This window comes from Oculina patagonica, chromosome 8, assembly GCF_052425735.1.
Source record: "Oculina patagonica isolate OP01 chromosome 8, crgOcupat, whole genome shotgun sequence".
NCBI classification, from domain to species: domain Eukaryota; kingdom Metazoa; phylum Cnidaria; class Anthozoa; order Scleractinia; family Oculinidae; genus Oculina; species Oculina patagonica.
Window position 1 is genome coordinate 30,467,363 of NC_135765.1, and position 13,008 is coordinate 30,480,370.

Genomic DNA, 13,008 nt, shown 5'->3' on the forward strand with positions numbered 1-13,008 from the left:
AACAGGCATATAGTCGAATATCTGAACTATCAATGGCATAAATGCTTTAACTATGCAGTTCAAAAGTAAAAAAAGATTAAAATCAACTCTTTTTTATATAACAGAAGGCAATTACAACGAATCAAATGGGCGATAGACAAAAAAAAGAAAGTTATGCAAATCAGGCACGTAACAAAAAACCTGTAGTTAAATACGTTATAAAACTTTAAATTTATAAAACGTATCACTACTAAAAAAACAACAAGTTGTTTTCCCTCAAAACAAGAAGGAATATTAACGAAAGCCATTTCTGTACAATTAGGCACATTTTTCTTGAGAAAGAATAAGTTTTTGTTTATTACGAGCGTGGGACAAAGAAAAGACCTGAGTTTCCTACGGGAATCGAACCCATGACTTCCCATTCACTGGTGGGATGGTCTAACGTTTGAGCTACGGAAAGAACTCATCACGTGCTATGTCATTTCTCAGGTCTTAGTTTGCTGCCTCCTGGCTGAACTGACAGAAATCCGAATCCAGGTAAGTCAGCAGAATGGCTTCCAAGCTCACTTTCCTCAAAGTCCAAGTTGTCTTCACGCAGACCCTTCAAAGCTATCCAGCAAAGGTGTTTCAACTGAGGTTTGTAAGCTTCAATGAGATCCCCGTTGTCTTCTGATAATCCTTTCTTCTTTATGTACCGTCTCAGGACACACTGTACTATTTCCAGGTATAATTTAGCTCTACTATCTGTAAAAACACCGTCCTGAAATTCCTCGCAAACAAGGCAAAGAAGTGCAGTGTTAAGAGGGTTTGCTGTCATGTCTCTTAGGTTTTCATCATTTCCCAGCTTAGACAAGAGCTTATGGGTCAAGTCTTCCATGGTTTTGAAGTACTTGACGATAAAATTCCATGCATCTTCTTCGGTAAGTCCTTCGATCTCCAGCAGGGTGTCACAGTGTATTCTTACCTTTATTCCAGCCTCGTGTCGTGCCGTAGCAACCAGGTGACATTTTTGAAGTACTCTGCCGTGAATGATTTCTGAAAACATTGGCAGTTTATTCGTTGGAACCTCGTCTAATCCATCAAGTATCAGCAGTACGTTAGACTGGCTGTGACGAATGAAGTTGAAGAATCTTTCTCTGATGTCTTCGTCAACATCTCGAGGCAGAAGGTGATCATCAATGGCTTCCCATAGGTCAGACTTCATATCACGACACCTCAGTTGCATTTGTCTGCGTTTCTCTCGTTTTCTTCGGCTCTTTTCAATTTGACACGCCTGCGGAGGAGGCTTATTTTGCTTTAGTGTAGCCAACTTTTACACTGAAATAAATTTTCAAATTGAAAAGAGCCGAAGAAAACGAGAGAAACGCGAAAATAATGGGCTCGGCCTTCCTGTGTTATGTGAACCGGAAGCGCGAGAAACCGGAAGCGCGAAGGGGGGAAGAGGGTGAAGAGGGAAAGAGAGACGCCTGCCATATAAAGACTACATCCGGCCGAACTGCGCATCTTCACCGCGCATAGCAATTTTCTACTAGTCGGGAGTAGGAGCTCGAAATTTGTCGTACAAATTTTTATTGGAATGGGGTCGGGCAATTTTTTTGGTATGTTTCAGTCACTGGAATTTAAGACAATAGTAAAGAATGATTTAACAAAATAATCTTACAACTTCATACAAATAACTTAAGTTTAAAATAAAAGTGTCGGTTTGAAAGGCAACGAAAGTTTGTTCGCTCGCTTTATTTCGATGGAGGCTTCAAACGAGTACTCCAGGGAGACAATACACGCAATTATATAGATGTTATTGGACTACTAGTTGTGTATTACGGCTGGTTAATATACAATCTTCGTTCACTGTCCAAAATCCATGCGCGCAATTGGTTAAAATAGATCACGTGATTTTACTTTACCTGTCGTCAGCAAACTCAGACAGTGCAGTATTGACAATAATGCACAAAAATCGTGCAGGAGGTGAAACATTTTCAGTTTCTTCGGTAGCAGCAGTCTTCTTCTCGTGCAGACTTTTCAAATCTCCCTTCAAAAGCGCTATTTCGCCTTCTTTCACTTCTGCGGCTAACTTCTTCTGTTTCACTTCTCTCAGCGTTTTCTTATATTCTGTACTGACCACGGAAATTTTTGTAATTTTGCGGTACACTTTAGCTGTCTTTTGAGTCATTTGAGTTTCTGCCATGATAAAGTGTGATCCATGTGATATTTCAAAACTTCGACGCAGCCCTCCCCAAATATATATTTGCTGGGTCGACAAACGCACCCCAGCCTACTCCGGGTACAGTAACATATCTCTGCGGTACAGTGACATGTCCATACTTGTCGATAATAAGTTGATAAGTGGTAGGCGTCTCTCTTCCCCTCCCCCCTACGGAAATTTGTTTCTCGCGCTTCCGGTTTGCATAACACAGGAAGCCCAAGACAGTATTTTCGGGTTTCTCTCGTTTTCTTCGTTCTTTTCAATTTGAGACGCCTGCGGAGGAGGCTAAGTGAATGAATTTGTTTAAACTTTGCACACGGTAAAAAATAAAAGATAAGTTTTAAATTTGCGTACGTGACTGAGCAACCCATTTCAGTGCGTCGATGTTAAGACAAATATAGGAAAGAAAAGTAAGACAGGAATATGCCCACAATATTATGCAAAATTTATTGACGTCATTTTGTATAAAGCAAAACGACAAGGCCATCCCAATAAAATGTTTCGTTTCCCATCGCCCCGTCTCTTGTGATGGTGGGTCGGTCGGTCGGTCGGGCAAAAAAAAAAAAAAGAAAAAAAGAATGAACACTTGAATGCTTCTGGGTTCCAGAGAAGGCCGGGCTGCTTTGTAAGAAAGCCTGATTACAAAGTCAACTCGAAAACGTGGTCTTTTCGTTCGTTATTCCTTAACAGTCTTTAAATAACGTAGTATCGATGAAGACATCACATCATATCAATCGTTGTTAATAAAACAATATCGCGTGCTTGTAAAGTGAAGTACTTGCTTCTTTGACTAGTGAATTTGAATTTTTTTTTATACTTTTCGAAAAAATGGGTCGGTCGGTCGGGCGAAAAATTTTATTGGGATGGCCCAAGAGGATCGTAAAACTATTTTCTATTCTTAGAAAGCAGAGAATAAGCTCTTAATTTGTTTTGGCCATGAGTTGTATTAAAGCAAAACAATAAGTGGATCGTAAAACTATTTTCTATTCTTTAGAAAGGGCTGGAGAGAATAAACTCTTAATTAATTTTTAGGCCATTAGTTGTTCTGCCTCGAGCTTATGATGGATTTATATTTATCTTGCACCTATGGGCCAGCGTATGCATTAAAGCTTTGACCGCATATTTATCAAAATGAAAACATTGTTACTCCAGAAAAAAATAAATAAATAAAAGGGAGCTTCGCTTTTAGGCTTGCCTAAATCTATATATTAAAAGGTGATAAATAACCAAACGAAAGATAGAATTACTTGGTTATGGTTTATCACTTTCTTGAACGCATTAATAATTCATAAAATTAAAACAAAGGCAATCAGATCAGTGACGGTGGCTTGGATTTATGATCTTATTTTATAAGGATAAATTTTAACTTTTCTGGATTCTTTGATTTCTCCTTAGTTTTAGTTTCGATTAAGAAGATATATCAAACACTAGAGAGAGTGTTTTATCACGTTTCCAAAAACCTTCTCTCTCCCCGCCCCCAAGAGAGACCCTGGGAACGAGGTTGTTCTTGGTGTTTGAAGATGTGATAAAAAACTCTCTCTCCTCTTTGATTTATAATATCTTGTGTGATGTCTGGCAGAGGAAATATCAAACATTGATCTTAAACAGATATAACGTATTTTTAATGTTACGCTAGTTTGATAGCTAAAGAGACGTAAACTGTCTCATGTAACCGCTATTTTCAGTTTATGTTGTTCCACCCAGGCCAAAAAACATTAAAGTCAGCTATTGGAAAAAATTGAACTTAAATATAAATTACAATATATAACCAGAGTCGAAGCTACATACTGCAAATGAAATAACTGTTTGAAGACTGCTTGTAGAAAATAATTCTTTACTTTACCGAATTCTAGCAAGCAAACAAAAAAAGTTAAAACGCTGATAAAGTAAACGTCTTTAACCATCTGCATTGGACTATATTTTGCAAGATTTCATTAAAAGGATCTTTTAAGATCAGTTCCTGGGAAGGCCTTTCTGAATGACCTTCCCTGTAGACTTGATGGTTGATCCTGTACACTTTCAGGGATTCATCAGTATAATTACAGTTCTTTTAGGGAAGCTGTCGTCGAATCGATTTTTGTTACTGCACCAGGTCCATCAGTTTGTTAGTTTAATTATTACTTCTGCAAAAACGGAAGCAGTTGGGCGTGAATTGCGCTTCGTCTGCACAAGTATCACGATGGCGAATGGACCTCTTCAGTGGAGAACGGCTTGAGCTATAGCTGTGTCATTTGCCCGTCCTCCACATTAATACTCGTCTGATAACTGGCAGGTACAAGCTATAAGAAATTAAAAAAAAAAACAGTTAAGAGTTGAATTTGATTACAACGTTACTATAAAATGCTGCAAAGATTTGTCTCTACCGACACCAAGAACTGATAACCTACAGTGGTGCTTTCTTGTCGAACAATCTTCCTGAGGAACAAAGTACTGCAAAATCCTCAGGTCACCTTAAGCAAAACACTAATAAATGGTTCGCTGGATCGGAGTCCTACACGGTAAATATGTAAACCAGTAAATAGAGAACTATGTTTCATCTATAACCGTGTTATAAATAAAGTTCTTTTTTTATTTTTTTTTTCATTCATTCATTTTCGTTCATTGAATGCACATATATCTAAATAAAATGAAATAAAATGTTTTCGCCTAAATTCAGTTATACCCTGGGAGCTTTATATCTCAGAAAATTTCTTTATATCCTGGCTGCAGTTTGAAAACTATTAAAGCAAGTAAGATGTTTGCGATAACATACTTCTTCGGTGCTTTAAAGCCATCATCTACCATACCATGTACGTAACGCACGCTGAGATTACCTAACAGTCAGGGCCAGACCTCCCAGTAATGCCCGCTCGGTCCGGAAACTGGAAAGACCCCAGGCAATATTATCCCAGTACGATCCTCGTGCTCGGTTAACTAAGAAGTAAGTAAATGGAGTTAAAAGTCAGTAAAAGTTTATTATACAGAAAATGAGGAGGTGGACGATCACTCACTTATCATAAAACCACACTTAGAACGTCAAAGTGAACTCTTAGCTAACCTATGTTTCCTCAGTCCCACTATGACATCGTTCCATTGTGCCACTTTCCACTGTGCCGTTGTTGCACTGTGCCACTGTTCCACTGTGCCATCGTTCCACTGTGCATCTGTTCCACTGTGCCGTTGTTGCACTGTGCATCTGTTCCACTGTGCAATCGTTCCACTGTGCCGCTGTTCCACTGTGCATCTGTTTCACTGTGCATCTGTTTCACTGTGCATCTGTTCCACTGTGCATCTGTTTCACTGTGCATCTGTTCCACTGTGAATCTGTTTCACTGTGCAATCGTTCCACTGTTTCACTGTGCATCTGTTCCACTGTGCATCTGTTCCACTGTGCAATCGTTCCACTGTGCATCTCTTCCACTGTGCATCTGTTTCACTGTGCATCTGTTCCACTGTGCCACTGTTCCACTGTGCATCTGTTCCACTGTGCATCTGTTCCACTGTGCCACTGTTCCACTGTGCATCTGTTCCACTGTGCCGCTGATCCACTGTGCATCTGTTCCACTGTGCATCTGTTCCACTGTACATCTGTTCCACTGTGCATCTGTTTCACTGTGCATCTGTTCCACTGTGCATCTGTTCCACTGTGTATCTGTTCCACTGTGCATCTGTTCCACTGTACATCTGTTCCACTGTGCATCTGTTTCACTGTGCATCTGTTCCACTGTGCATCTGTTCCACTGTGCCGCTGTTCCACTGTGCATCTGTTCCACTGTGCATCTGTTCCACTGTGCATCTGTTCCACTGTGCATCTGTTCCACTGTGCAATCGTTCCACTGTGCCGCTGTTCCACTGTGCATCTGTTCCACTGTGCATCTGTTTCACTGTGCATCTGTTCCACTGTGCAATAGATCCACTGTGCCGCTGTTCCACTGTGCATCTGTTTCACTGTGCATCTGTTCCACTGTGCCACTGTTCCACTGTGCATCTGTTACACTGTGCCACTGTGCCACTGTTCCACTGTGCATCTGTTCCACTGTGCCGCTGTTCCACTGTGCATCTGTTCCACTGTGCATCTTTTCCACTGTACATCTGTTCCACTGTGCATCTGTTCCACTGTGCATCTGTTCCACTGTGCATCTGTTCCACTGTGCATCTGTTTCACTGTGCATCTGTTCCACTGTACATCTGTTCCACTGTGCATCTGTTTCACTGTGCATCTGTTCCACTGTGCATCTGTTCCACTGTGCATCTGTTTCACTGTGCATCTGTTCCACTGTGCCACTGTTCCACTGTGCATCTGTTCCACTGTGCCGCTGTCCCACCGCGCCACTGTTTCACTGTGCCTCCATTCCACTGTGCCACTGTTCCACTGTGCCACTGTTTCACTGTGCACTGTTTCACTGTGCACCATTCCATTATGCCAATTTTCCACTGTGCCATCGTTCCCCCATGCCTCCATCTCTGCTTTACTATGTCACTGTTCCACTTTAATACTGTTTTATTGTTCCACTGTGCCTCTGCCTTCACTGAAGCCACTGTCCCACGGTGCGACTGTGCCTCGGTGCCACTTTGCCACTGTTTAATGTGTGACCGTTCCACTGCGACACTGTACCTCTGTACCATTGTGCCACGTTTCCACTGTGCAACTGTGCCTCACTTACACTGTACCCCTGACCATTGCAGAGCTGTACTCTGCCACTGATACGTAGTGCCGCTGTACCTCTGTTTCACTCTGCCTGCGTTTCACTGTGCTACTGTGCTTTTGTTTAACTATACGGACTGTTGTCCCACTTTTCCTCCGCCTCCACTTTGCAATTGTCCTACTGTACGACTTTGCCCCTGTTCTACTGCGGCACTGTTGCGCTGTGCCACTGTCACCATGCACAACTGTACAACGGTGCGTCTGTTCTACAGTGCCATTTTAACATATTGCCACTGCTCCACTGTTCCATTGTTTTACACTGCCACTGTTTCATAGTGCTGCTGTAACTCTGTTTCACTCCGCCTCAGCTCCACTGTACCACTGTTCCTCTGTACCACTATTCTTTTGTTCCTCTGTGCCTCTGCCTCCACTGTGCCACTGTCCTAAAGTGCGACCGTACCTCTGTTTGACTGTTTGACTGCGCCACTATTCCACTGTTTTTCTACCTACTGCACGACTAAACCACTGTGCCCTTGGGTCTGAACCATTTTTGCATGGTTCCACTGTGTGACTTCCACTTTGCCTCAGTTCCTCTATGACACTGCTCCGTTTTGCCGCTGTACCTTTGTTCCAATTTGTCTGTTTCACTGTGCCACTCTTTATCCGTGCCGAGCTGCTTCACTGTATCACTTTGCCACTTATATTACTTTTCGATTGTTCCACCGTGCCTCTGCCTCCGCTGTGCCACTCCCCCGGTGTGTCATTGTTACACTGTGCCTCTGTACCAATGCGCCACGATTCCAATGTGCATCTGTCCCATTGTGTCTATGCGACACTGAGTACTGTTTCCCTGTGCCACTGTTTCACTATGCGCCGTTCGAGTGCACCAATGTTCCACTGTGCGACTTTTACACTTTGCCATTTTTTACTGCGCTGTCCAAGCGTGCCACTGTTTCACTGTACCTGTGTCCTTCTTTACTATTATGTCTCTGTGTCACCGTGACACTGTTGCTTTGTTTTACACTTCCACCGTTCCTCTGCAATCCCGCGCCTTTTTTCCACTGTATCATTGCTAAACTGTCCCACCGATGTCCAGCTCCCCTGTTCAACTGAACTACTTTCCTACAGTGTCACTGTTTCACTGTTCCTCTGCTCCATTGTACCTTTAATTCAGTGTACTGTTCCAATGTGCCTCTGCTCAAATGTACTTCTGATCTACTGTTCCACATAGCCCCTGTGCGAGTGTTCCACAATTTTTCTGTTTTATTGTGCCACATTGCCACTGTTTTACTGTGCCACTATTATATTGCACCTTTGTTTACAGTCAAACTGTGCGTCTGTTCCACTGTTTCACTGTTCTATCGCTCCAGTGTGCCACCGCACGTCTGTTCTACTGTGGCACTGTTCCTCTTGTGCCACTGTCCCACTGGTACACTTTGCCACTGTGGTAACGTGACCTTGACGCTCTTACTTGCTTTTACTGTGCCACCATACTCCTGTGACTCTTTTCCACTGGTCCACTGTGCCGCTGTTATTTACAGTGCTACTTCTCCATCGTGCGCCGTATCACTGTCCCAGTGTTCCACAGTGGTCACTGTTCTACGTTAACTTTGTCACAGTTTCACTGTCTCTGTTCGACCGTGCCACAGTTCCACTGTATCTTTGTTCAACTGTGGCCCTGTGCCTCTGTTTTGCCACTGCTCCACTGTACCCTCCTCCACTGTGCTCCGTTCCACTTTGCCACCGTTTCACTGTGCAACTGTTTAACGATTGGTTCACTGAGTCTCTATCCGCCCATGCAAGACCTCCACTGTGCCTGTTCAATTGTGGCCTCGATGCCACTGTGCAAGTCCTCAGCTGTGCCTCTGTGGCACTGTTCCACTAATTCCCTTGTGCAACTGTTCCACAGTGCTACTGTTTCATTGTTTTAATTTTTTTCTGGTGGGAGGGTTATGGGTTGAGGAGACAGTTTGTGATACCCAAATGCTGGCGAAGTAAGCTAACATCGAGATAAATTAAGGTAAAGTTTATCTGCAATCTTGAACTATGCCTGCTGAAACAAATTTAAATTCACTTTAACTTCTAAAAATATAGCCCTCCTCTCTTTCCTTTATTCGAGGTTGTTTCGTTTTACTCATTTAGACAAAAATCTTCAATAGTTCAGACAAAGCCAGCAAAAATCGAGATCGAAGCAAAAGTTGTCTACAATCTCGGACTGTGAGACATGAAGACGACTGTAGCGGATGTAATATCAGTTTTAATCTGTGTTTCAACAGCATTGTCTCCGATTAATTTCAGCTTTGTGTTACGGTACTTGATATTTATAGTCTCGCAAGGAGAAAAGACGTACTCGAATCTCTCTAACTATCGGGTTTTATAATTATGGTACGAATGCCTTATATCAGTATAAATGATTTCATCGAGGATGCCTTTTAAGTGAAACAATAAAACACAGAATCTCCTTTATATACCTTAAGCCAACCACATGAATCAAACGTAACTTGTTAATAATGCAAGGAAAAGAGCCTGACACAAAACTGGTATCTAACAGAAAAATCACTTATTTATTTACATCTGTTATAAAGCTTAAGATGCACTTATTACAAGTTAATGAAACTCCTGAAGTTTTTTTTTTCACTCAAAACAATAAAAGTTATATTAATTAAAGCAATTTTCTATGGCTCGAATTTAATTTCAATACCATCTTGGTAGCGAATTAACGCAGCTATGAATTCACGAAGCTATGATTATAAGAAAGTTGCCACTGTGTGCGCTCAATACAATCTGAGCGGTTATTGTTTTGTTTTGATTTTTTCTAGAATATCGCTCAAAACTCTAGAATCCCACTAAATGATATACGGGCAAGGTACCCTGGATGAAGGAATAGTTTGTTGACTTTTACTGAACGACTTCGCCTCTGTTCTATTATTTGTTTTTTATATGATCTGTTATACAGTATGATTTCACCGAAAACTTTTTACATGTTTAAAAGGAAGTGAAGCAGTGTCAAATAACTGAAGGAATGCGACGGATAAAGAATCATTAAAGTTCATTTCACTTTTCTGGAGTAGTGTACGCCATCTATTTGGCGTAAACTGTGCGAAATTAATTGGAAATAATAAAACAAAAAAGCCGGACTCTGGAAACGCTTTGAATAAGAAAACACTTTTTACTCACAATTTGAAGACAGTACACATCTTTCAAGTGCATTAAACTATATTCATTCATTGTGCAATCACTGAGAAAAAAGCTCAGTTTCATAGTTTCATGATAGTTTATCGGCAATCGTAACTATTTTTCTTTAACTTCCTTGTGGTTACAAAAAAAAAAATAGCTCAATTATTTTTTCTAAAATTTCGTATAAAAAATGCGGTGGTGGATTTTACACAACACAGCTCATGCAAAAAGACGAAACCTGTAAAATAAAATTTCAAACCTCCACGTGAGAAGAGTCCTTTTTGTTAACTTAAATAAGAGTCTCTATTGTTAATTTTGTCAGACTTGTGTTTGTTTTGTAATGCTTCAGCTAGTCCAGCAGCACCGTGGTCGCCAATGTTATTGTCAGACAAATGCAACACTGTCAGACTTGTGTTGTTTTGTAATGCTTCAGCTAGTCCAGCAGCACCGTGGTCGCCAATGTTATTGCCAGACAAATCCAACTCTGTCAGACTTGTGTTGTTTTGTAATGCTTCAGCTAGTCCAGCAGCACCGTGGTCGCCAATGTTATTGCCAGACAAATGCAACACTGTCAGACTTGTGTTGTTTTGTAATGCTTCAGCTAGTCCAGTAGCACCGTGGTCGCCAATGTTATTGCGAGACAAATACAACACTGTCAGACTTGTGTTGTTTTGTAATGCTTCAGCTAGTCCAGCAGCACCGTGGTCGCCAATGTTATTGTAAGACAAATACAACACTGTCAGACTTGTGTTGTTTTGTAATGCTTCAGCTAGTCCAGTAGCACCGTGGTCGCCAATGTTATTGACAGACAAATACAACTCTGTCAGACTTGTGTTGTTTTGTAATGCTTCAGCTAGTCCAGCAGCACCGTGGTCGCCAATGTTATTGAAACACAAATTCAACCCTGTCAGACTTGTGTTGTTTTGTAATGCTTCAGCTAGTCCAGCAGCACCGTGGTCACCAATGTTATTGCTATACAAATTCAACACTGTCAGACTTGAATTGCACTTAAGTGCTTCAGCTAGAACAACAGCGTCAGCGCCAGTTATCCTTCTGAGACAAAGAGCTTTACGTTTAAGCAATGAACCAGAAACACGTGCCAATTTTATGTGAAAATTACTGTTTTCTTTTTTACATTCTCTAATGCACTCCACTACAACAGAAAAGCAGCCACCGTCATCTTCATGGTTCACTTGTGTTATACTCTTGACAAGAGCTTCTGTTGTTTTTTCGCAACGTGCCGCTATCATGCCACATGTGAATTTAAGCACCTCTTGCAGCTCATGAAAGTACCTTCTGTCACCAGCTAAGCTGTCGGCACTGATTTCTTTATCGTCTTTATCGAGAAGCCGACAACACAGATAAAAAGCTGCAAAAAATTCTTGAAAACTCTTATGTAGAAAGCTGTAACGTCGGTGCGGTCTTAGTTTGCTGCCTCCTGGCTGAACTGACAGAAATCCGAATCCAGGTAAGTCAGCTGAATGGCTTCCAAGCTCACTTTCCTCAAAGTCCAAGTTGTCTTCACGCAGACCCTTCAAAGCTATCCAGCCAAGGTGTTTCAACTGAGTTTTGAAAGCGTCAATGAGATCCTCGTTGTTTTCTGATAATCCTTTCTTCTGTACGTACCGTCTTTGGACACACTGTACTATTTCCATGTAAAGTTCAGTCCCACTTTCTGGAAAAACACCCTTGAATTCATCGCAAACGAGGCAAAGAAGTGCAATGTTAAGAGGGTTTGCTGACATTTCTTTTAGGTTTTTATCATTTTCCAACTTGGACGAGAGCTTTTTGGCCAAATCCTCCGTGGTTTTGAAGTACTTGACGATAAACTTCCGTGCATCTTCTTCGGTAAATCCTTCGATCTCCAGCAGGGTTTCACAGTGTATTCTTACCTTTATTCCAGCCTCGTGCCGTGCCGTAGCAACCAAGCGACATTTTGGAAGTATTCTGCCCTGAATGATTTCTGAAAACATTGGCAGTTTATTCGCTGGAACCTCGTCTAATCCATCAAGTATCAGCAGTACGTTAGCCTGGTTCTGGCGAATGAAGTTAAAGAATCTTTCTCTGACGTCTTCTTCAACATCTCGAGGCAGAAGTTGATCATCAATGGCCTCCTGTAGGTACTTCGGCAACTCATCTTTTTCTCTTTTCTCTCGAGGAAGACGGTCATCAACGGACTTCATATCACGACACCTCAGCAGCAACACTGTTTCAAACCTTGGAAAGCAATCTTCAGAATCTTCTTTTTCTTGTTTTCCTGTAGCCCAGTCATAAACAAGCTTTTTGCAGTACGTTGTCTTCCCCATACCAGGTTTTCCTTCAATTAACACTGTTCTTGGTTGTTCGCATTCTTCTTGGGGTTTAAAGATCCCAGACATGTTCACAGTGTTGGTTGTCGCTGTTCCTCTCGTTTTCTTCCTGCTGACCACCTTGAGTCTGGTGAAAATATCATCAAGATGAAAAAAAAAACGGGACCCCCCCCCCCCCCCCCAAAGTGAAACTCTTCACACCATGGAAACGGAGCAAGCCATCCCTCGCGGAGTTTGTAGAGCTGACGAATTCCATCAGTAATCTCGGTTGGATCAAAAACATCTAGAAGTAAATAGATAAAAGCCACTTTAAGTACCTTCTCTATTCAGAGATATAAATTTAGACGGCCTGATATCCGGACATTTCCTAACAGACAAATGGAAAGTAAGCAAGACGAAGAAAAAAACGAAAAACAGGAATAACAGAAAGACAGTCACTTTTTAAATCTTTGTCTACCTGAGCTCGCTCCCTGCAACCACTAAAATGCATTCTTTCTGTTTGGTTTTACTTAAATATTGTCTGCATCTCAAACCGTTTTCAAGATAAACTTTAAGAAGTCCCCGAAGGGTTTTTTAGGGTGAAATCTGTGAGGTGCGGAAAATTTGCCGCTTCTTTGTGGTCGCGCGCTTGCAATGTAACGATATTCTTAAAATTTCTCGAGCAGGAATGGTAGAAGTCATGCAGTTATCTTATAATTCGGCTCGGCGATCTGTTC

At 41.6% G+C, this 13,008-nt stretch overlaps 4 protein-coding genes across 19 annotated transcripts in view; all 4 read right to left on the minus strand.

Annotated features, from left to right (window-relative positions):
- LOC144664461 (uncharacterized) overlaps positions 1 to 13,008 on the minus strand; it is a 38,405-nt gene that overhangs the window by 17,790 nt on the left and 7,607 nt on the right. The gene's annotated exons all lie outside the window — the stretch shown is intronic.
- Positions 3,787 to 6,106, minus strand: LOC144664488 (uncharacterized). Of its 2 annotated transcripts, none has more exons than XM_078525648.1 (3): positions 5,220 to 6,106; positions 4,996 to 5,095; positions 3,787 to 4,461 (listed from the first exon to the last, which is right to left on the minus strand). In XM_078525648.1, exon 1 carries the CDS (start codon positions 6,019 to 6,021, stop codon positions 5,515 to 5,517), a length of 507 nt encoding a protein of 168 aa, XP_078381774.1. In that variant the 5' UTR covers positions 6,022 to 6,106; the 3' UTR covers positions 3,787 to 4,461; positions 4,996 to 5,095; positions 5,220 to 5,514. The 2 variants fall into 2 exon arrangements, with proteins under 2 accessions (XP_078381774.1, XP_078381775.1); XM_078525649.1 differs by having other exon boundaries at positions 4,935 to 5,095.
- On the minus strand, positions 8,510 to 10,795 carry LOC144663297 (uncharacterized; the record flags this gene model as incomplete). The annotated part of the gene is made up of 1 exon (XM_078524197.1): positions 8,510 to 10,795. A coding segment is annotated over one exon (528 nt), but the record flags the coding sequence as incomplete, so codon positions are not given.
- On the minus strand, positions 8,510 to 12,434 carry LOC144664473 (protein NLRC5-like). Its single transcript, XM_078525622.1, has 2 exons — positions 10,800 to 12,434; positions 8,510 to 10,140 (listed from the first exon to the last, which is right to left on the minus strand). The coding sequence occupies exons 1-2, from the start codon at positions 12,359 to 12,361 to the stop codon at positions 10,098 to 10,100; spliced, it is 1,605 nt and encodes a 534-aa protein (XP_078381748.1). The 5' UTR covers positions 12,362 to 12,434; the 3' UTR covers positions 8,510 to 10,097.

What these genes read in the sequence shown, in the direction of transcription:
- LOC144664488 (XM_078525648.1), bottom strand. Translation starts at nt 6,021, where the DNA reads ATGCACAGTGGAACAGCGGCACAGTGGAACGATTGCACAGTGGAACAG.
- LOC144664473 (XM_078525622.1), bottom strand. Translation starts at nt 12,361, where the DNA reads ATGTCTGGGATCTTTAAACCCCAAGAAGAATGCGAACAACCAAGAACA. An exon ending in AACACAAGTCTGACAGAGTT is followed by an intron (nt 10,141 to 10,799) that starts GTATTTGTCTGT and finishes AAAATAATTGAG; the next exon opens with CTATTTTTTTTTTTGTAACC.